The sequence below is a fragment of the Sturnira hondurensis genome, unplaced genomic scaffold (assembly GCF_014824575.4).
Source record: "Sturnira hondurensis isolate 20B ecotype Veracruz unplaced genomic scaffold, ASM1482457v3 Scaffold0009516, whole genome shotgun sequence".
Lineage (NCBI taxonomy): Eukaryota > Metazoa > Chordata > Mammalia > Chiroptera > Phyllostomidae > Sturnira > Sturnira hondurensis.
The window spans coordinates 2182490-2203871 of NW_028082147.1; the positions used below are offsets into that span (position 1 = coordinate 2182490).

Below are 21382 nucleotides of genomic sequence, written 5' to 3' on the forward strand. Positions count from 1 at the left end.
GTCAGAACTAAGAATGATCCCTTAGTACTTGTTTTGAGGTCCACATTCATTATGTCATCAGAAATTATGTTTTCTGCTCTTAGGGAATTAAAATGAGGCTTTTCCATGGCTTTACTGGAGGTAATGCTGGCACAGCCACCCAAAAAGTAAACCATCTGAGTGCTCTGACCCAAAAAATCACCAATAACCCACCTTTTCAGTACTATCAGCTACAAAAAGCTTGTTGGCCTTTGAATACAATCCTTTGAAAGACAGATTAGATTTTTTTTAAAAGCCCACCTTTCCCAATAAGATGCATGCATATCATGACAAGAAAAAGTGATTCAGGTTTCCATAACCAGAGCTTTGGTCAGATGTTACCCTAACCAACATGCAGAGCAAAGCCAGGTTAGGTGTAAGATCAGCAGGATACAACCACAAAGAGACAAAGTAGTTCACTAATCCTCAGGCATCCACCCACCAATATTGAATATGCCAATGTGACAGACTGATGTCACTGATCAGTCCCTCCCACATCACCCTTTAGATGGCATCCACATCAAAATATGGAATATTTCATTACCCACAACCATCCTTCTGAGAAGAAGCTGGAACACAGCTGTGCAGAATTTTCATTTATCTTAATGCAAACCTCAGAAGCTCAGTAAATTATCTGACTGTTAGTGTTCAATTTCCCGACCTCTGTCCTGAGGCCTTAACTTCTGGTGACAATACTGTAAAGAGCTAAAAATCACGTCTCCCAAAACAACTAAGGATGGACGTTGCCTTTATAAATACAAATACAAGACATAATGCAAAAGATATAACTTTATCATAAGATTAATTAATGAAACAATTGTTCAAAAAGAGAAAAATGGCCCTGGCAGGGTAATGCAGTGGTTGGAGCATTGTCCAAATACGCCAAGGTTATGGGTTCAGTCCCCTGTCAGGGCATACATAAGAATCAACCATTGAATGCATAAAAGTGAAACAACAAACTGATATCTTTCTCTCTATCAAATCAATAAGTTAAATTAAAATATATTAAAAAAGAGAAAAACAGACAAAAATAATAATTCAATCCCAGCATTTTACCTTTCTCCTTATTCCAATTATATTTCTGCCTCCTGTAAATTTCACAGTAACACAGGCACACAACCCTTAGATAATACACAAGAATTAGAAACTGACACATAACAAAGAATTCATGGCAGGAGTCATATAGTTCTAGTTCACCACACTAACAACTTACCTATACATGATACTAACTTTTCTCCTATAGTAAATAACTAAAAGTTATTGGGAGAAATTAGAAGGCAGCACTTCCTATGAGGAATCTGTCCTCATGAGATAGTATGAAAACCAAAAATAAAGGAGGTAAGTTGGAGATGTAGTAACACCATTCTTCCTATAGGACAATAGGCAAATGATCATTTTTGCCTGATACCACTCCCCACACCCAAAGCGCAGACCTTGTTTTTCCCAAGCAGCCTCTTTGGTAGGTTCAAATAAAAAAGTGTCTTTTCCTATCTGGAGGCACAAGCCACTAAACCTGGCCTACATCTTTACAGGGTCAAAGGGTCCAAAACAATCAGGTCTTTGGAATGGCTAATATTTAAGAGTAAGACAAAAATCCCAGTTTAATTCCTTGATCTTCCTATGGTTGTTATAAAAGATCCTCTTCTGACTAACCTCCTCACCAAATTTCCAGGTGTGGAGCAGGGAGAAACTCAAACCAGCCTCTTAAATAAGTTAATTTCACTTCATTTTTTCTGGGTTTTTTTCCTGTATGACTAAAAACTCCAGGTATATCAAGAGTCAATGTCAGTGGAAGCATCAACTCAGACATGCCTAGAATAAAGCTAATTCCATGTGGACCTATTCTCTTCATGCCAACAAATCATTCACTTACTATCCACTAACATGTTGAAGAACTGTACTTGGCACTTGAGGAAGCTGCACCAAAACTGAATTAATGTTACTTTAAAGAAGTTTCAGTAGAATGGGGAAAAGAGGACCAAGACTCTGACACCTAGCAACAGATGTATGCCAATAAAAATACTAACAAACGCTATAAGATAAAGAAAGTTATGGAGGAAAAATTAGTAAGAAGTGGGGGTCAACTTCTTACTAATTGATTGCCAACAAGTAGTATTAGCTCAAAAAGACTTAGGGGAGGAAGAGCTTTGAAAAGGTACAAAACAAACTGAGTTGGGGGGGAAAAAGGGAAGAGAGATTCAGGGTGACTGTCATGGCCTTCCTGCCTGTGACCTGAATATAAAACCAATCACAGAGTACTAAATGGGAAAGATTCACATATTTGTGTTAAGATCTAGAGAGTCGATGACAAAAGAACTAGTTTTGAGAAAGGCTATCAAAGATACTTGAAGAGGACTGCTTAGACTTAAAAGGGAAGAGGCTGTAGGCATAGAGAAAAGCTGCTTTGGCTAAAATATGGCATCAGAGAAATCAACGGTAATGAATTTGAAAAAAAAGCACAGGTACAGAATTAACAGAATTTCTGATTTTCTGACATGCTGGGTGTAAGAAACAAAGCTGTTCAGAAGCAGCCTGAGGTCATTCCATAACAGAAGCCCAGCTAGCAGAACAAGAGCGGCCTGCGGAGCTAATCCCTTTATGGGTTCCTGGGCGAGCACATTATCACCGTTCTCCAACCTGTTCGCTAACACCCCAGCTTCAGCTTTATTTTTAGTTCTTACACTTTTTACTTTTTTGTTTTTGTTTTAAACTAAAAATGGTGTTTTCTGGTAGACCAATGAACAGAGACCCAGATTTCAGTTCTTACCTCACATTACTATCAATATGTCCCCCCCCAAAATTTCTCTATTTTTAAAAGTTTGTCTTACATCTACTAATTTCAGCAGGTGTCTCACAATACTCTGTGATCAGTGCTGTGAGTGTCTGAGGAAGCTAAACAGGCATGTTTTGTTTCAGGAGATCAGAGAGAGAGAGAGACAGGAACAAGCTCCTCGAGCCGACTTACAAATCCTCCTTTCCTCAGACAGGAGTCGCCCGGGGATGAGCTCAACACATACTCCACCATGCTAACGCCTAGGCCCCCGCTCTCCGACCGCGGGGACAGCACAGAATTGACCTCACTGTTCACATGGAAACTCTGACCAGGTCTTCTCTGCACCATGATTGGCTGGGAAACTGAATGATCTACAAAAAAGATACACAAACATGATACAGTGCAGCCAGAGGCTCGAAACAAATTACGAGTGATGTCTCATGGATAAACCAGTGGCGGGGAATCAGGAAACCTGCCATGGTCAGTTGAACCAAAACCTTCTATTGTGCTTTTCCCTAAGTATACTATTCTAAATAGCTAAACAAAACGGAACACACCCCTCATATATGCAGGACAGCAGAGCAATTCAGCAGTTCACACAACTGGTTTATGTAGGTAAGTTGATAAATTAATGTTTACTCCTTTCAAGTAGCAGAATTTCTTTTTAATATATTTTATTGGTGTTACTACTAAAACAAAATATGATTTTACTGCCCTTTTTAAAAACAACATAACTGGATCTTTTCTGATGCCTTGCTGTTACTCCAGCTTCCACTCTTACACTGTGCTGTAACAGCACATCAGCCTTCCAGTTTTCTGTCTCCTTCCTCCCTAGGATCTGCCATTCCCTTCTGTTGTCATTGTGTCTGCTTCTACAAGTTCTCCCCATCCCTCTTCAAGGGCAGTCTGTCAGAAGAGCATCCGTGCCCAGTGACTTAATTTGGCCCCAAACACATTCGTAGATAGATCATCTCATACACGTTACACAGGTGGTGCAAGGGGAAGAAAAAGAAACATGACTTCAAATGGCAGGCATGGATTTTCTACTTCCCAGTATGCTGACAGCAGTACAGAGCAAGAAGTTATAGCTGAAATTATGGTCATTTCAAATAAGACCATTCCCCTGAGACTAGCACTTCAATAAAATATTGAAGATTTGATTTTGTGTTAATTATGTTTCAATAAATTACAGCATATAGCTCCTTCATGGCAATTACACTACAGAACAGGACATTGCTCGACATGCTTATGTCGCTGATACAAAATTCACGACTTGCCAACTGCTGGGGAAGGAGCTCTAAGACAGGCACAAATCACAGTACAGACGCTAGGTCTAGATTACCTGATGTTCCCCAGGCACTGTCTCGCCATTGATCACCCAGGAATATTCCTTTTGGTCCATCTTTGCTGGATTCATCTGTTTCCCAAAACTTTTTACCTGGCAAGAGCTGCTGCAAATTAAAAATAATAGATGCTTTTAAAGAATTCATAAAGGATGAAAGTACAGCAGTCAACACTTTCTTTTAGACAAGGGTACTGAAGATGCTCACGTGCCCTGAAAGTCTTTAATCGGAATGTTCTGGCTACACAGGTTGTGGTCAGAGAATTATTGTACATTTGGCAAAAAGTCAGAGAAGCCTAAGGCAAGGGTGGGGGTGGGGGTGGGGCCTGCACAGATCAACCCATCACAATAGAGGCTCTGCTTAAATTTCTAGAATTATTCACTTAACCTATGCCAAGATCTTTTTTTGCAGGGGAGGGAGGCTAATAGTAGATCTATTAGCTAACTGCTTACTAAGAAAACTCTTACTGAAAAAAGTACTTACAACTACTAAAACCCTCCTGCCCACATGTGTAATGACCATACAAAGTTACTCAAGCTTGAGCGTGAACTCAGACCCCACCTCTGAATGCTGGAGGCAAAATCTACCTCCTTTATATGCAGAGATTCTGTTAACCAAAACACTTCCATCACCAGAAAAAAAAGAAGGGGGAGGGGGCGTGAACTGCTCCCCAACTACATATTAACTCATTCCAAGATTCTGGAAAGACAGAACAGCTGTCTTTCCACATTACTGGGAGAGAAATAAAATCTCCTAACCTCAATTAATTTTAACAGTGCTTAGTAATGCCATTAAAGTGATGTCGCAAAACATTCTATGCTTCACAGCAATGCAGGCATCATAGCCCTAAACCAATATGAGAACTTCAAACTAGGTTCAACCAAAGAAGTGCAAAGTACCCTTCAAGCAAAACACAGTATAGTTTTGCACAAGATCAAAGCATTCGTGACCAGAGTTACAAAATAAAATCCCATTAGAAGGCCATCATTCTTCATTCTCCTGTCATCAGCTTTACTTACTGAAATGTCCCTCTTTATTTCCTCTAATTATGTTTTCATTTCAGCTACTACTAGTCAGACAACAAACTCAGGTGTCTGAGACAATACTTAATCACTTCTTTTGAACATAAAAGAGCACACCTGGAGAGCTGAATTTCTCAGAGGAAGCACAAACCACTTGGTCTCCTCCACAACACTGTTTACTTTTCCAATAATAAAACCCATCACCCAATGATAATGGAGGAATAATGCAACACTGTCCTCACCAAAATGAATTTCAACTCTCCAAACATAAATTTTAGGTTTCTAAGCATAATTTTTATCCAGCTCTATATATCTATCTGACAGACATGGGCTAGCTACTACCTGGATCAAAGCAGCTTCCCACACACCTTTCTCTTCAGGTCCTATTTTCTAATCCAACAAGATCATGACAGAATGCAGATCATGGTCTAGCACTTAGTACACAGGGGCACAGGTTTACTTGAAGATGAGTTGTTATAAGCAGTCAATTCCTAGCTCCTTCTCAGAGGAAAACAAGGAGATAACTGGTCTATTAACTTGAGAAGATCTGAGAAGGCAGGGAAGGGACAACCAGGAAGAGGAGCCCAGACCACAGCTAAGTGGTGGGGTAAGGAAGCCCTGAATCAGACAACTGTCATGTGTCCTAGGAATAACCACTGAACTGTCCTGGGCCTCATTCTCTTTGTACTAATGAAGGAAATATTTTTCAGGCTGGCGTGGTGGTTATAAGTATTGTTGATAAGTGCCTAGCACAATGCCTGACACATAGTAGTTTCTCAAAAAATGTATTCAATGGCATCGCAGCAGGAAAAATTGCTGTGAGTCACAAAAGGGATACTGAAAATTAATGTGAGCTACTCAAGCACAATTCAAGAATTCTTGTTTTTAAACAACTTCTTTCAGTTTCAAAATGCCTTCTCACAAGATTACAAACAGAATTTATTTTTCTACTGGTTATCCACTTTTCAACTAATATTCTGATTTTTTTCTCCTATATTTTGTAGGTAATGTGAGCAAGCAGAAGCCTGCATCTGCTTCTCTTCTGCATACCAGGAGAAAGAATGTCAGCAAAGGGGACACCTCACATGTTGGTTAATTTTATTCTCCATAGAACAGTGGAAAGAGAGCTAAGGTAAACAAAAATATTCATTACAGTGTTCGTCAATCTCTGCACAAATTGGGAAATCTCTACTCAAGCCTAAGGAAAAACGTCTAATATAAATACCAGCCTCCCTGTACAAAACACATACAATCTGTCCAAAATTAGTCAAATTGCTAACTGAAGGCAGAGTCCTTGAATTCAAGGCTTCCAAATGACTTCCTGGAATCCTGCCGTCTTTCCCTATAACTTGCCAGGCTATACAAAGCCAGCAAAAGCAGCCGAACACATAAGCAAGGCTGTATATAGGACAAATTCTCTCCAAAGTAAACAAAAATGCAACATGTAGAAAGGTGCTAAAAAGTGAAGATTCTATTTCAAAGTAGTAATAAATACAACTAGTCTCACAGGAGTGAATACGTGCCAAAAACATTCAGACCCCAGTCAGATACCGAGAGGCCTTATCTCCCACCATCAACAATCAGTATACACATAAATCCCTAAATGGATGCTAGGAACAGCCCCAAAAGCACTAGAACTCAATATGCTTTGGCAAAGTAGCAGCAAGAAAACCAATTAACTATTATCAGTGAAAACAGCAGGGACTGAAAGGCGAGTCTGTCAGAGATAAAGAAAAAGATGGTAGGAGAGGGGGGTGCAGCACGCAGATTCTGGGAGAAAACTATGGGTTGCACGGGTGCCCTGCAAACGGGAAGGAAAGGAAAACACTGCACCCAAGTACTTGAGCAAAGACAGATGCAAACTCAGGAGTCGCTGAAATCTTGACTGCAGTTTTCGAAGGACCCTGAAAATACAGGTTACTGCAAAGCCATGACTGGGTTCTTGACCTCCAGAAACTGTGGGGCTTAAACTGTGTTGTTTTAAGCCACTAAATGTTGGGGTAATTTGTTATATAGCAACAGGTAACTGATGTAGTTGTGAGTATATGGGGGAGTTTTCTTAGATTCAAAAAACTTTTTTGAGTTTGATTTCAAGAAGCACTTCTTATTTCACTTCTAATATCTAAAATGCAAGCACTTTTGAATTTGGAAAAAATTATGTCCACTCCATTTCATGTTATCCCCTACTCTGTCTTGTAGCTCATATTTAAAGATGACTTGCTTTTTAAAATTCTGTATCAAATCAACTCAGACATGTTAGGATTACTGAGAATTAGTAGCAATCACATATTCAAGAGACAACTGAAATACATTATTGTTCTAATCTGATCATTTAAAAATAAGTTACAGTATAAGCCCTGGCTGGCGTAGCTCAGTGGATTGAGCACGGGCCTGCGAACCATATGATCGCGGTTCGATTCCCAGTCAGGGCACATGCCTGGGTTGCAGGCCAGTTCCTTGCAGGCTAACTACCAGCAGGGGACGCATAAAAGGCAACCATACATTGATGTTTCTCTCCCTCTCTCCTTCCCCTCTAAAAATAAATAAATAAATAAAATCTTTAAAAAAAAATAAGTTACAGTATAAAATCTACTGAATTACAAAACAAAGTGATGTTGAGTACCCAATTGCTGCTTCAAATTCAACACCAACTGATCTGAAGGTAACGTCATCTGCAGCACTGGCTAAAACATCCTGGGGTTCACCAACCCGCTGGCATAAATGTCAGCAGTTGCCAAAACTTCACTTAAACCACATCTAAATTCATTCACCAAAAACTGAAGTACACCTAGTGAATGAAAAGATAGTTGTAGCTTGCTTGCCCAACAAGAACTTGGAAACAAATGCTGTTCTTTGATAGGACAAAAAAGAACAGACTGCAGCAGAGGTTTACAAAATTCACTTAAAACAACAACAACAACAATAACTAGGCAATAAGAGGATTAAAAGATTTGACAATCCTGAAGGAAGATAACAGAAATTAGGAATTGGTCCAATGAAAGCAAAGGAGACCCAGGGAGCCAGATGGAGGCAGTATTATCCAGTTGGCATGTTTGTGCATATGATGCACAAACAAGTCTATCTTTACAAAAAACAATGCACCAGGTTAGAGAGAAGCTTGACTAAATTAGCCTAAAAACATCCAAGTAACTTCCCTGGCCCAGATCTGCTTATCAAGTAACTTTTGTGTAAGAACTTGGCTTCCTCTCCTCTAGCCAAGCATGCTGGTTACTGGATGTAATTATCCTGTCCACTTGAGAGTTATTATTTCTCCTTATAAATTAGTAAAATGCATTATGATTTTTGTTACATTAGTCTCTTATGGTTCTGGTTAGTGTGGGTTAATTTCATAATCCAATCATCTCTGAATCAGTGATCAAAGTCCCTGTTTGAAGACCTATGAAACTATGAAACTGTGAACCAGGACTTGAGGGAACCCACATCCTCCCCAGCAACACAACAGACCTGTACTCTTCCTTGCAGTATCTCATTAAACAGAATTCCTAATTACCCCCCTAATGATGTCTGTTCTCAAATCTTTGAGAAAAACACAACACACACACACACACACACACACACGCACATGAACACACAACTATCCCAGCTTGAATTACAGGTTTGTAAAAGAGAACACTTAGAAAAAAATCAAGTAAGGTATTCATGAGGTTTCTGGAGAACAAAACAGAAATCAAGCACTGGTTTACAAATACTGTTATCCACTGGGGAAACCTCTAAATTCTGACTGGAAACACCTTTTTTATTTTATCATCCAACAAACAGACAATGCACAAAGCCACACTTGCACAATCAATCAATCATTACATTAACCCCTCCCTAAGAACCCTTTAAACTGAGGTGGAGATTATAAATAAAGGACTGAGAATGTCAAGAACCTCTAGGTTTATTTTAAGACATAATATAGTGGTAAAGCACACAAGCACTCTGAAGTCATTTTTAAAAAACTGTTTTTAAATACCAACTGTATGAATTTAACCCCTCTATGCCTCCATTTTCTCACCTACAAAACAAACTGTTACGGGAACATTCACCACTCAAAGAATTAGCTGCTAACTCTCTGTTGTTAAATAATACTAACAAAACTATTGACTAATCAATGAAATGCTACCGAGTGCCCAGCTAGCAGATGTGAGCACAGCACCATCCACCCCTCTTCAATGCAAATCCCATAAAATTAAGCGCCCTAACAAAACTCCCTAAGAAGAGCCATGACCACAGCTTTGCAAAAACTAAGAGGCAGGATGTTTTATTAAGAGCTGGGGTTGTTTGACCACATCTGCACTAATATTTGCATAGGGAAGTATCAGTGAAGTCTTCTGATGGTCTTGACACTAGACGCACACTCCAACAAGTGCTCTATGCTCCACAGGAATGAAGTATTACATCACTGCTTATATACTCAACATAGCCTGCAAAGAGCTGTCTCTCAGCGCAGACGTGTGGCTTCTTAAGGAGTACTATTCCCAAGAATGCTACAGCCCTGCAGGCACGATCAGGTCTGATCACTATCCAGCAGTGCAAACTCCCAACACAAGCGTGGTTTCCTTGGCATGTAGCCAATGCTCAAATCAAATACCTGATATTTTAACTAGCTGGTAAGATATAGCCTCCTCCCCCATTTTTAACAACTTAGTAATAAATATCTCATTATATTAAAAGAATCTGACATTAACTCAGAAAAAGAACACTTACAACTGACTGAAAATACAGTATTACCAGTTAGCGCTGATAGTCACATGTTCTACTCAGAGCTCTGATGTGCAAAAATTTTCAAAAATCCCTTCTCAAAATCTCAATGCCCTTAGGATCTACCTAGCCCTCCACACCACAGACAGTTATGTCATGAAATCAACTGAGACAGGGTATGAAGTGCTTTCCCAAAGACTACGAACTAAACTCATGTAAATCATTGCTAACACTTTAACAAGAAACACTTTAAATATAAAAGTGTAAATCAGTATCTTTTACAAGGCTTAAAGAAAAGGTATATCCATTCACTGTTACAATTCTTTTGGACAATTCTTTTTATATCAGAAAGTATATATACATCAAGTCATGTTCATTCCTAAGAATTTATCTCAATGATTAAAAGAAATTTTTTAAAAATTGTAGTCCTGGCTGGTGTAACTCAGTGGAATGAGCATAGTCTGTGAACCAAATGGTCACCAGTTCAATTCCCAGTCAGGGCACATGCCTGGGTTACGGGGCCAGGTCCCCACTGGGGGCCACTTGACAGGTAACCAAACATCGATGCTTCTCTCTCTTTCTCTCTCAGTTCCCCTCTCTCTAAAAATAAATAAATACAATCTTTTAAAAAATATTCAAGTAGAGTTCAACTAAAATTAAAATGTACATTTTTAGGGAAAGAGAGAGAAACATCAATGCAAGCGAGAGACACCAAATGGCTGCTCTGGGTGGCCAGACCAGGGACCAAACCCGCAAGCCTTCATCTACTGGACGACGCATAAATCAAGTGGGCCACATCGGCCTGGGCTGCCAAATATACTTTTATTATGATTTAGAATTTTCTCATAAATAAAAACTGATACTATGGTGGTACAAAATTCACTACATCTCTCTTAAGCAGAGACATTTTTACTTCATCATAAGTTTAAAGTGACAAAAGTCTGGCGATTTTAAGGAAAGAGCTCATAACACGTTTCAAACATTTTAAAGCAAGCAGATAACTTCCAATCCACTTTAAAAACTATAGCTTAAATAAGGGATGTTCAAAATGTTCAATAGTTTAATCACAAAGATGGTGTTTTAGGAGTATGATCTAAGTTCTCACTTCCATTTATATAGTATCTACTAATTAAGGAACTATCCTGCCTTCTTTTTTTAAAAATATTTTATTTATTTATCTTTAGAGGGGAAAGGAAGGAGAGAAGGAGAGAAACATCAATGTATGGTTGCTTCTCCTGCATCCCCTGCTGGGAACTGGCCCCTGCTGGGAACTGGCCTGCAACCCAGGCATGTGCCCTGACTGGGAATCGAACCACGATCGTCTAGTTCACAGGCCCACACTCAATCCACTGAGCTACACCAGCCAGGACTATCCTGCCTTCTTTTTAATCAATTACTCAATACATATAAGTAAAGATAATTTTTATTTTAAGATTTTATTTATTTATATTTTAAAGCGAGGGGAAGGGAGGGAGAAAGAAGGGAAGAGAAATATTGATGTGTGAGAGAAACACTGATTGGCTGCATCTCACACACTCCCCCAGTCAGGGACCAGCCTGCAACCCAGGCATGTGCCCAGAGGAGGAATCAAAAAGGTGACCTTTGCTTTGCAGGACAATGCCCAGCCAACTGAGCTACATGGGTCACGGCAAGATGACTTTTAAATATTATAACATTTTGTGCTATTTCATTTCATTCAAATCACACAAAAAAACCTCTAGGAATAAACATTTGCTACAGTTTATCCACATTTCTCTATGAGGCAGCACCACAACCTGACATCTAGTAATTACTTCTTAAAATCTATAGCTTATGTAGCAAGATGGTTACTACTGAAAACCAATGGCCATATTAACAGGCTCTTAACTAAATATCTCTTTTGGTTGAAACCTAATATATTCTAAAAAAAGTTTCACTTTTGTATAATTATAATTTTGCAGTAAATAAAATTAACAGATTTTTAAAAATATTTTGCTATGTTATTATTTTCCATAAGCGCTGTTAAACGCTGTATCTATAGTCCTTTAATAACATTCCCACCAGTAAGGGTGAAGTCACACAAATCACTTAGGCCTGGGGAATATGCGGCAATCTAACCTTCTCTCTCACACCTGGAAGACCACTACTACTTTTCTATCTGCTGGAAAAATTTGGAAGTTTCAACACCTCAAGTACTTACTGATGTAAGTTATTACTTGAACAACCTGCATTTAGCCTCTACTAGAATAATGAAAGCAGTAAAAGATTTCTTTACCCTGAAAGAAAAGATGGCAAACAAAAACCTACCAGGAATCAAAATGATACATTTAGGAAGCATTTTAAGATAAACACACTAATAGTGTGGTACAACTATTAAACTTCACAACCACCACAAATGAAGAAAGAAACTATAACCTGGATAGGACTGGTCAAGGAATGCCTTAAAAGGGGGGTGGAGAGGAAGAACACAGTGAAAAGGACTTTCCACCAAGAGCAAAGTCAGAAATGAGAGCAAGTGGGGCAGATGTCCACCAGTAAAAAAAAAGCCTGGTATTGACAGAGGAGAGGAGTAAGGAAAGGGTGTAAAAAGCACAACTAGTTCAGTTGCCAGTGAGGCTTTAAGGAGTTGGGCTCTAATCCAGAGAATAACATCCTAAAAACTAATTTTAAAAAATTAATCTGACATTCTTCCATAAAATGGGGTGAGGGGAAGCACATGGATGCTGAGAGGCTAAGCACAGATCATGACAATAACCCAGGCAAAAAACAGTAAGAGAAGGAACCTGTAGAAACAGGGGCAAGGAAGATGCAAACTATAGCTTAGATGCCTCAGTTCTCAAAGCATTAAAAAATAAAGCTATGGAACTTCAAAAGTGAAGATTCACAGCCATTAAGACGATCAAGAATGAAGTCACTAAGTATACACAAGTCAGTCTACTGCTGAATTTCTTTTAATCAGAAATCTGTTCTGTAGAGTGAACTGAGTGAAAAGGCTAGATAAAAACAGGATACAAATATATAAGAATATGATGTTGCAAGTTTAAGTTTACAAGTCCAACAGTAAAGTTTTAAGGTTGTCTTGAACATCTACTGTGGGTTGCTGGGAACCAGTTAAGAGGAAAAAAAAAAGGCAATCAAATAGAGGTAAGGAAAATTTGGTGGCTCTCAAATTTTAGGACAGCCACAAATCAGACAGCAAACAGTTCTTCAACTGATGACTACTGTGAAAATGCAATCTCTTCAAAGAAGCACAGGGGTTTCCCAGCATCCTTTACCTCACCAAGAACACAATCATTGTGAGCAACTTCACCCTTGAAAAGAAACAGTAAGACACGGGCCATTACTTTCATAGAGTATGCTCTTCAAAAAAATTCAAAGTTACTGTTAGGACATAAACCTCCATGTTATTTTGTGGTAAATTAACCTGGGGCAAGCTCCACAGTAATCCTTTCTTCACTACTGAATCCACTTAGAGTTTTCTTTCTACCTTCCCCCTTCAAGTTCCTGGACAGAGCCAAAAGAAACTTTCCTTTGCTGTCTTCATAAAAGTTGATAGACTAATAGGAAAATATGTTCAAAAAAATGAAGAAGTGCCCAGAGTGGCCCAGGCTTTTTCTGCAGGGTACGGGGAAAAGCAAGCAAGGAAACAGAGGACTATGTCACCTCTGCAAGTTACCTATAAATAAACGAGGTCATTTGTTTCCATACATGTATAGACTATATGGTTTGATCGATAAAAAAACCACCTTCTTGTTATACTACATCTAGACTCTAACAAATACATAAATGATTCTAGTTACAGTACCTGAGAGCCCCGTGCACAAAAGATAACCCTACAGATTATGTAGGGATCTGTAAAGCTCACCAATAAAACTATGAAAACATCTAGAGTGCTTCATGACATATCCCCAAAGAAGAAAGCAAACAGTTCAATTGAGAGAGAGGGGAAAAAAGTCCTTTACCTCAAAATAGGACCAAATATTCAAACCCATCCCCACACCCAGTCAGCCTCCGAATACTTTTAATTATTAAACTGACAAGACAAGAATCTCAGTACACCAGATATGGACAAGTTCCCCTTCTCATGCATTCCATGAAATGAATATTTCATGGATGGCTACTCTATACAGGGAAGAGCAATACAGAAAGAAAATAAACTACTTCTTCTATGTGCTTGTTATGAGAACCACAGAGTGCATTAATTAACCAAGAGACTGTGAATTAAATTTTGGTGTTCTGATTTCTCATCAGTAAAAATCAGCATATAAGAATTATACATGGCATAGTTTAATACATGCTTCAACAAGAAATGTAACGACAGTAATTTCGGTTTTCTAAATACCATTATGTCTGGTCATGTGTGTGTATGTATATATATGTATATATATATATATATATATATATATATATATATATATATATATATATATATATATATANATATATATATGAGGACATTTCCATGCCTCAGCAAATGACCCAGAAAATTATCCTATTAATATGGTTACAATTATATAAACAAAAGTAATTATCTAATAGTTCAAAACTATAAAAATCTGCAGAGAAAGTTGAATAAATGCTTTTCAGTTTTGCCTGTTCCTCATCCCCCCCTCCACACCCCCATAACCCTGAGGGCAAAAAAGTGTTCTGAACAGGGAATATAGACAATAAATATTTGCTGACTTGAACTGTGGTCCCTTGAGGGGAGGCAATATCAACTTCTAAAGTACAAGAGAAGATAAAGAGGAATCCATGCTTAGGAAAAGGTATTTACTGGTATAAGATTCATTCAAAAAAATGTATTAGGCAGACACTGTTTACAAGGTACATTATAAGCTATAGCCCCTGACCTCAACAAATTTAAGTACAAAATGAATAGAAAGCGTTTACACAAATCACCATGTACAAAATAAATTGGGGCTATAAGAATGATATAAAAAACTTGCTATTTGAATTGCCTCCATAGCTTCTGACTGGTGAGATCAGAGAGCTTTTATACTGGAGCTGGTAATTAAGGCTGGACTTTGAATAATGGGAGACTCTAGACATGCATAACTGAACAAAAAACTGTGGGATTTAGAGAGAGATCTGGGTTCAGACGCAGGCTCGGGATCATGTTAACCCCTCTAATTCCTCTTTGCCTGGTCTACAAAAGGGCATCATGATACTGAAGGACCACTGTGAAGGTTACAATGTATATGAAGTCATTAGCACAAAACCTAGAAACCATATATGCTCAATATATTGCAGCTATTATTATTGGGTTGGCCAAAAAGTCCATACTTTTTTCCATAAAAGACATAATTTTCATTTTCATAATGACTTTATTAATTTGGATATTTTGAGTATGTTGGCTATCTCCCATGTGGTATAATGCTGATTGTTCTCAATGTTTCAATTAGATCACCATAAACTTCAGCTAGCCTACCCGACCATAGAGCATCGTCGAGCGAGAAATCTCCAGCATGAAACTTTGCAAATCACTTTTGACACATTCGCTCAGTCACAGCGCTTTTTCATACACTGCACAAAATCTTTTTCATGTTTCAGTCATATTTTATCTGTCTTAAAATAATAAAGCATGCCAGAAAATGATGCATATCTTCTTCCATCTTTAATATTAAAATGGCTACACAAAAATTCACCAATTTTGATTTTTTTTAAATGCATGCTGATATGACAGCTGCCTAACAAATCTAACAAAACTGTCTCAAATGAAGTTAAACACAACTAAGCACTACTGGAGCCATCTTATGGGGGGAAAAACAAACCTTTTGGCCAACACAACATTTCTGAGCCTGATCAAATAAAATTTAAAGTCAATCCGCCCTGGCTGGTGTAGCTCAGTGGATTGAGCGCGGACCTGCGAACCAGACGATCGCAGTTCCATTCCCAGTCAGGGCACATGCCTGGGTTGCAGGCCAGTTCCCTGCAGGCCAACTCCCAGCAGGGGACGCACGAAAGGCAACCATACGTTGATGTTTCTCTCCCTCTCTCCTTCCCTTCACCTCGAAAGATAAATAAATAAAATATTTTTAAAAAAATTTTTTTAAATAAATAAATAAAGTCAATCCAACATCTTGCACTTGACCTTAGCTGGAGTCACACTATCTTTGGACTCATTTTCCTCATGTAAAAAAAAAAAAATGGTACTAACCCTGGCTGGTGTGGCTCAGTGGATTAAGCACTGGCCTGCAAACCAAAGGACTGCCAATGCAGCTCCCAGTCAGGGTACATACCTGGGTTGCGGGGCCAGGTATCCAGGTGTGGGGCACAAAAGAGTCAACCACACACTGGTGTTTTTCTCCCCCTCTTTCTCCCTCCCTTCCCCTCTGTATAAAATCTTTTAAAAAATGGTACTAATACCTCACAAACACTTGTTGGGAGATTCACATAGGTAATGAATTCAATGCCAAAGTGTCTTGGAAGTAAGTGATAATATTTTATTGTAGTTTATTTAATTGGATTGCCTTCATATAAAGCATAGTTATGGGGATGAAAAGCATGAAAACGTTTTAGCCAAAGGAGGATCAAAAGGGAGAAATTAAATGCAGACAGACTAAGCAGTATGTGGATCAGTTAGATCCTGCTTCAAAGGAGCATGTGTTACTGCATCCGAACATTCCAAGACAGCTCAACATACACGGCGGTAGGTATGCCCAGTCTGCTCAGTACAGCACAGAGACAGATACTGGAGTGAGTGGGGTTCCACAGTCTTAAAACTGGCAGAACTGGGAAGCAAGTTCCAAATGTCATTTGCATCCACAACTTCATCTTATCTTGTTCTTCAAAATGTCCAACCCCAATCCCAAAACTGTTACGAGATCCCAAATAAGACTCAGGAAGAGGTCACTTCAATCCTAACACACAGTCATTAATCTAATGCAGCAAAGTTATTAACTAGGATTGCATTCTTCCAGGTCACTTGGCCTGGCTTACTATTTTTTCTCTAAAGTAAACATTTCATTTTAATAGCAAGATGTAAAAAATGCCCAACAACCAAATGTTATTAACACAGAGTCATGGGACTAGGCAGCTTTTACCACTCCTATTAGTACTCAAAAGCTACATACTGGAACAAAAGGGATTGGTTACACTGCTTGGTCAGACATTTTCATACCAACATACTAAAAGGCAACTATTAATCTTTCCTCCCTTATGCAACAAACGTTGCATGGTCTTGCTGGCAGACAATGTATCTCCTTTCCAAAATTCCATTTTGGAGTCAACTTAGTTCCTCTCATGAGATTGTAATTGCGAGGAATTGTCAGTGTGAGGCAGGGCTGTGGATCCTTAGAATTACTTTTAGCTACCTCAAAGCCTCCAATTCTATGATGGAAAGATGTGGGGGGAAAAGTTTCAACAGACTTGGTATCACTCCCCCCTGCCTTGATTTCAGAATTACCAACCCACAAGCCCTAATGGACAGACCCTTCAATGTCTTAGGCACTACAGAACTTTTCATTAGAGAACACAATGGAAAGTTATGGAACCTGAGGGTGAAGTCCCTTAAAAACGCATCTTTTAGATACCCAATGCAATGTCCTAGCAAAAGCAGAACTACCTGTTTTCTACATTTTTAAATATAAAATTATGGGCAAAAATCTAAGAATCTTAGACTTAAAAGGATCCTAGCAAATTATCTAGTCCTACTTTGTCTTACAATGAAAAAAGCATAGTCAAAACAAGATGAATGCATGTCTGAGCCCAGACTGGAAGCTATAGCTTCCAAGTTCTGGTCCAGTGAGAGCTCTATCTTTCATCACGTTACACATTTCTTAGGGTGACCAGCTCTCCAAACCACTATCACATTCCTCCCTCTACAAGCCATTCTGCTGTCTCACACTTATGGACAGAATTCCCATGAAATGTCTGATGAGAGCCTGAAACTATATTTTAAATACATCTCACCTTATTCTACTCCCTGGGAACGTGTTAGGATTCACTATTACTCCCCACAGAAGCACTTTCTGTATTTCCTTCCTCAGGTACACAAACCTGTCTATTACCAAGGATAAGTTTCTCTGTGCTTCAGTTGTCTAAGACAAAGATGAAGGGCCACATCTAAATGCATTCATTTACTCCAAAAATAATTACTACTATCTTAACTTTCCTGAAAGTTGTCAAATTTACCACATATAAAACATTACGTAATTTTGAAAAGAAAAAAAAATTGTCTTTTAAAAGTTAGAAAACCAATTATGCAGAATAAAGTGCCTTTTCTGTCAAAGGCTCGCAAAGTACTTGCCAATTAGAACCCCTCTCCTCTTTCAGAAACCCATGCCTCTTAGGATGTGAGGAATAACAATGTGGCCCAGCCCTCCTACAGGTGGAACAATTAAATCGTGCAAGATCACACCAAATCCATGTAGAAAGAGAACTAAGAAACCCAAGGTCAGTGAGCCTTCCTCAGTATTTACTACAAAGATACATTCTTGAATACTCAACTACCAGACTAATCTTTTCATACGTAAATAAAGAAGCTGCTCAAATATGTGCCTTTAAATTTTTCAGAACTTAAACTCTTAAGTTGAATAAAAGCAGTGAATGAAATACTAGAAAATAATTTGTGGCCCAAACTGAGACATTTTCCTATCTTCCTTCTTGTGTTGACTTTCTAGAAAAGGGGGCAAGTAAAGCACTTGTACTCTGGAGTCCTCAGCTAAGAGCTGTACTTCAGACATCCAGCGAGGTTTGAAGGTGATGTCTTCAAGAAGCCATTTCTTTAGCAAGATTTCTACTAAAACAGTCAATAAATCTTGCAAAGTAACACCAATAACTTAGTAATGGCGATGAAAAAATGTAACGAGAGCCAAGCAGCCTGAATGTTACTAGAGATCAATTACTTTTAATGTGGCTAATTCTCTTTGAATTCTAAAGATCCATACATTCTCAAACATAGGTAATGTTTATTCTAATGAGGTGTCCCTGCCTTCTTTGCCCCAACATACAAATACAAATAAATTAACTGCAGCAAAAACAAACCATGCCTGGTCTTAGAATTCCACGCAATTTACTTGAAACCCTAGTGTTTATATGGGTGAAGGCTATGTTTACACACATCCCTCCCAGAGATGTGTTACTGCTTAAAGGACAGGAAATTTAATGAAGTTTAACCAGAAGTTGTGCATTTTTTAATTTTTATTATAAAAGCTTATTTTCATTTCTCTTGTATGCCAATCTCCCTTTTATCACTAGGAAAAAAACAAATAAACCAACATTCTCCCACCTTGCACCTATACAAACCCCAAGTACACTAGAAGATGATTCCCAAGTCTTGCACCTCCCTCCATTCAAGTAATCACAAACTAGTCCTGCCAACAGAGATCACTCCCTTTCCTAAACTCAAACCATACATACAAAAAGTGGTGCACTCTTTCTGCATTTGCTTCCTCAGCTAAAGGGAGAAAGTTCGAGTACGGAAACTTCACTCCATACAGTTTGTCCCCTTTGTGGATGGAAAATAGTTATACTTTCAAAAACATAACTCCAGTTAAGTACTTGTATTTTGAGAAGTATATTAAGCATTTTTAATCCTCCCCAAAATCAATTTTCATAAAGCTTACTAAAAAGAGACTTTTACTGTCAGTCAGCTTGTAAGTACTGGCTTAGTGTATTCTATGGGCACATGGTTTGGAGAGGAAGCCAGGCCAGAATCCCAGCTCCACCATTTACTAGCTACGTGACCCTCTGCAAATAAATTCATTTCTATTGTCCTTCTTACTTTTCTGCATAATAGCACTATCTTGATAGGGTTACTGATGAAATAATGCGTGCAAACCCCTTAGCATCTGCCTCATAAATGGTCAACAAATAGTAGTTTAACTCATTTGGTGAATACATAATTAGGAAAGAAGGAAGAATGACACTGTATTACTGTTGTACTTTTGGATAGAAAGTACTTTGTTTAGTCACTTACTATGTTTACATACAGGTCTGAGGAGTTCTTTATATATTATCAAAAATGGCATTTCTAGCCCTGGCTGGTATGGCTCAGTGGATTGAGTGCCAGCCAGCAAACCAAAGGATCACTGATTCAATTCCCAGTCAGGGCACAAGCCTGGGTGGCAGGCCAGGTCCCCAGCAGGGGGTGTGTGAGAGGCAACCACACATTGCTATTTCTCTTCCTCTCCTCCCTCCTTTCCCCTCTCTCTAAAGATAAACAGATAAAATCTTTTTAAAAAATGGCATTTCTAACAAAAGTGAAGATGAAGTTTGGAGACCTTGAAAAAAAGCATTTTGGGAGCAAAAAAAAAAGACTTACTGTCATTTAAATAAAACTCACTTTTTAGTCAATTCTGTTCACTATCTGTTAGACTATGAAGTCCTGACTACAAAATAGCAACAAGGCACTGTTTTTATTTTGTGTCATTAATTTTAAAACCTGGGACTAAAATTTTGGTAGAGTGGACTAAGTTAGAATCACAGAAATGGAAATAAATGGGGTTTCTCCATCTATATGTGTTAGACACATCTGTTAACTTTCTATTCAAACGTTGCTCCAGAAGTTAATTTATAAACCTTGTGCCTAGTACCCACACAGGTTTATTGATGTGCACTGTTTCAATGATTCGGCAGGCACAGGAAATACAGTAACTGTGTTTCTCTTCTCTTAAAGCTCTTAGGGGAAAAAACAGGAACAGACCAAAAACCCATGAACCTAAAATGACAGGACACTGGACTCTGACCACAAAACGATTCAGAAAAGTTGTAAACAAATCTTAAAACAAAGGAAGCAAGAATCTCAGGACCAAAAGAGTTTAACTATTTAATATCTAACCACAAGGTAAATCTATGACTATTTCTTATAAATCAGGAAAGAAATTATCTTAATTCTGAGTCCTCAGAACCTAGCACAGTGCCTGGATCACAGAATATTGGCTAAATCAAAGAACAAACATATTTAATGACTGATACTAAAATAATCCAGAATATAGCTATTATCCCTTCATTGAAAACATTAAAATTGATGTAGGAAATTTTAAATATTAGATACACAAAAAAATAAGACAGAAGAAAAAAAAAACCTAAGGTAACTCTCTAGAACAAGAGAATCACAAGTCAATGCCCCTGGTTTATGAATCTGTAACATCTTCAGCAATTCAAATTGTATGTTCTACCTTATTACCAATACATTCTTACTGTCAATAACTAGAGTCACCAAAAGTTGACTGTACTTCATCTATACTCCCCTTTCTTTTAGAATTATAGCAATCTTCCCTACTCAAGTGTAATAGATGATAGCAAAGTTTGTTTTTGCAAATTTTAAACAGTACGAACCAAAATTCTTGAGTCTGAATTCTATGTAAATAAGGGATGACTGCCTCAGCCTCTATGTCCAGAATTATTTTATCAGAAACCTAACTTCCTCTCCACAATGGAGCTCTAAACAACTTCCTCAAAAATGGTACTACGATAAATAGGTTATCAACACATCCTGATCAGCAACCAATCTAAATCTCCCTTCCACAAGCAACTGGAATACAAAGCAAAGGTAAGGACATTGATGCATATAAAATTAAATTATTTTGTAAAACTGTAAC

At 38.3% G+C, this 21382-nt stretch overlaps 1 protein-coding gene across 12 annotated transcripts in view; it reads right to left on the reverse strand.

Annotated features, from left to right (window-relative positions):
• Nucleotides 1-21382, reverse strand: part of PUM1 (pumilio RNA binding family member 1) — a 134252-nt gene that overhangs the window by 77471 nt on the left and 35399 nt on the right. For 9 of the 12 annotated variants that reach the window (XM_037057229.1, XM_037057228.1, XM_037057227.1 and 6 more), the window contains 2 exons: nucleotides 4134-4242; nucleotides 2984-3162 (listed from right to left, as the gene is read on the reverse strand). The exons of 2 other annotated variants lie outside the window; for them this stretch is intronic. In XM_037057229.1, the coding sequence (XP_036913124.1) occupies nucleotides 2984-3162; nucleotides 4134-4242 (288 nt within the window). The remainder of the gene's footprint in view (nucleotides 1-2983; nucleotides 3163-4133; nucleotides 4243-21382) is intronic. One more of the 12 variants, XM_037057223.1, reaches the window with a different exon arrangement.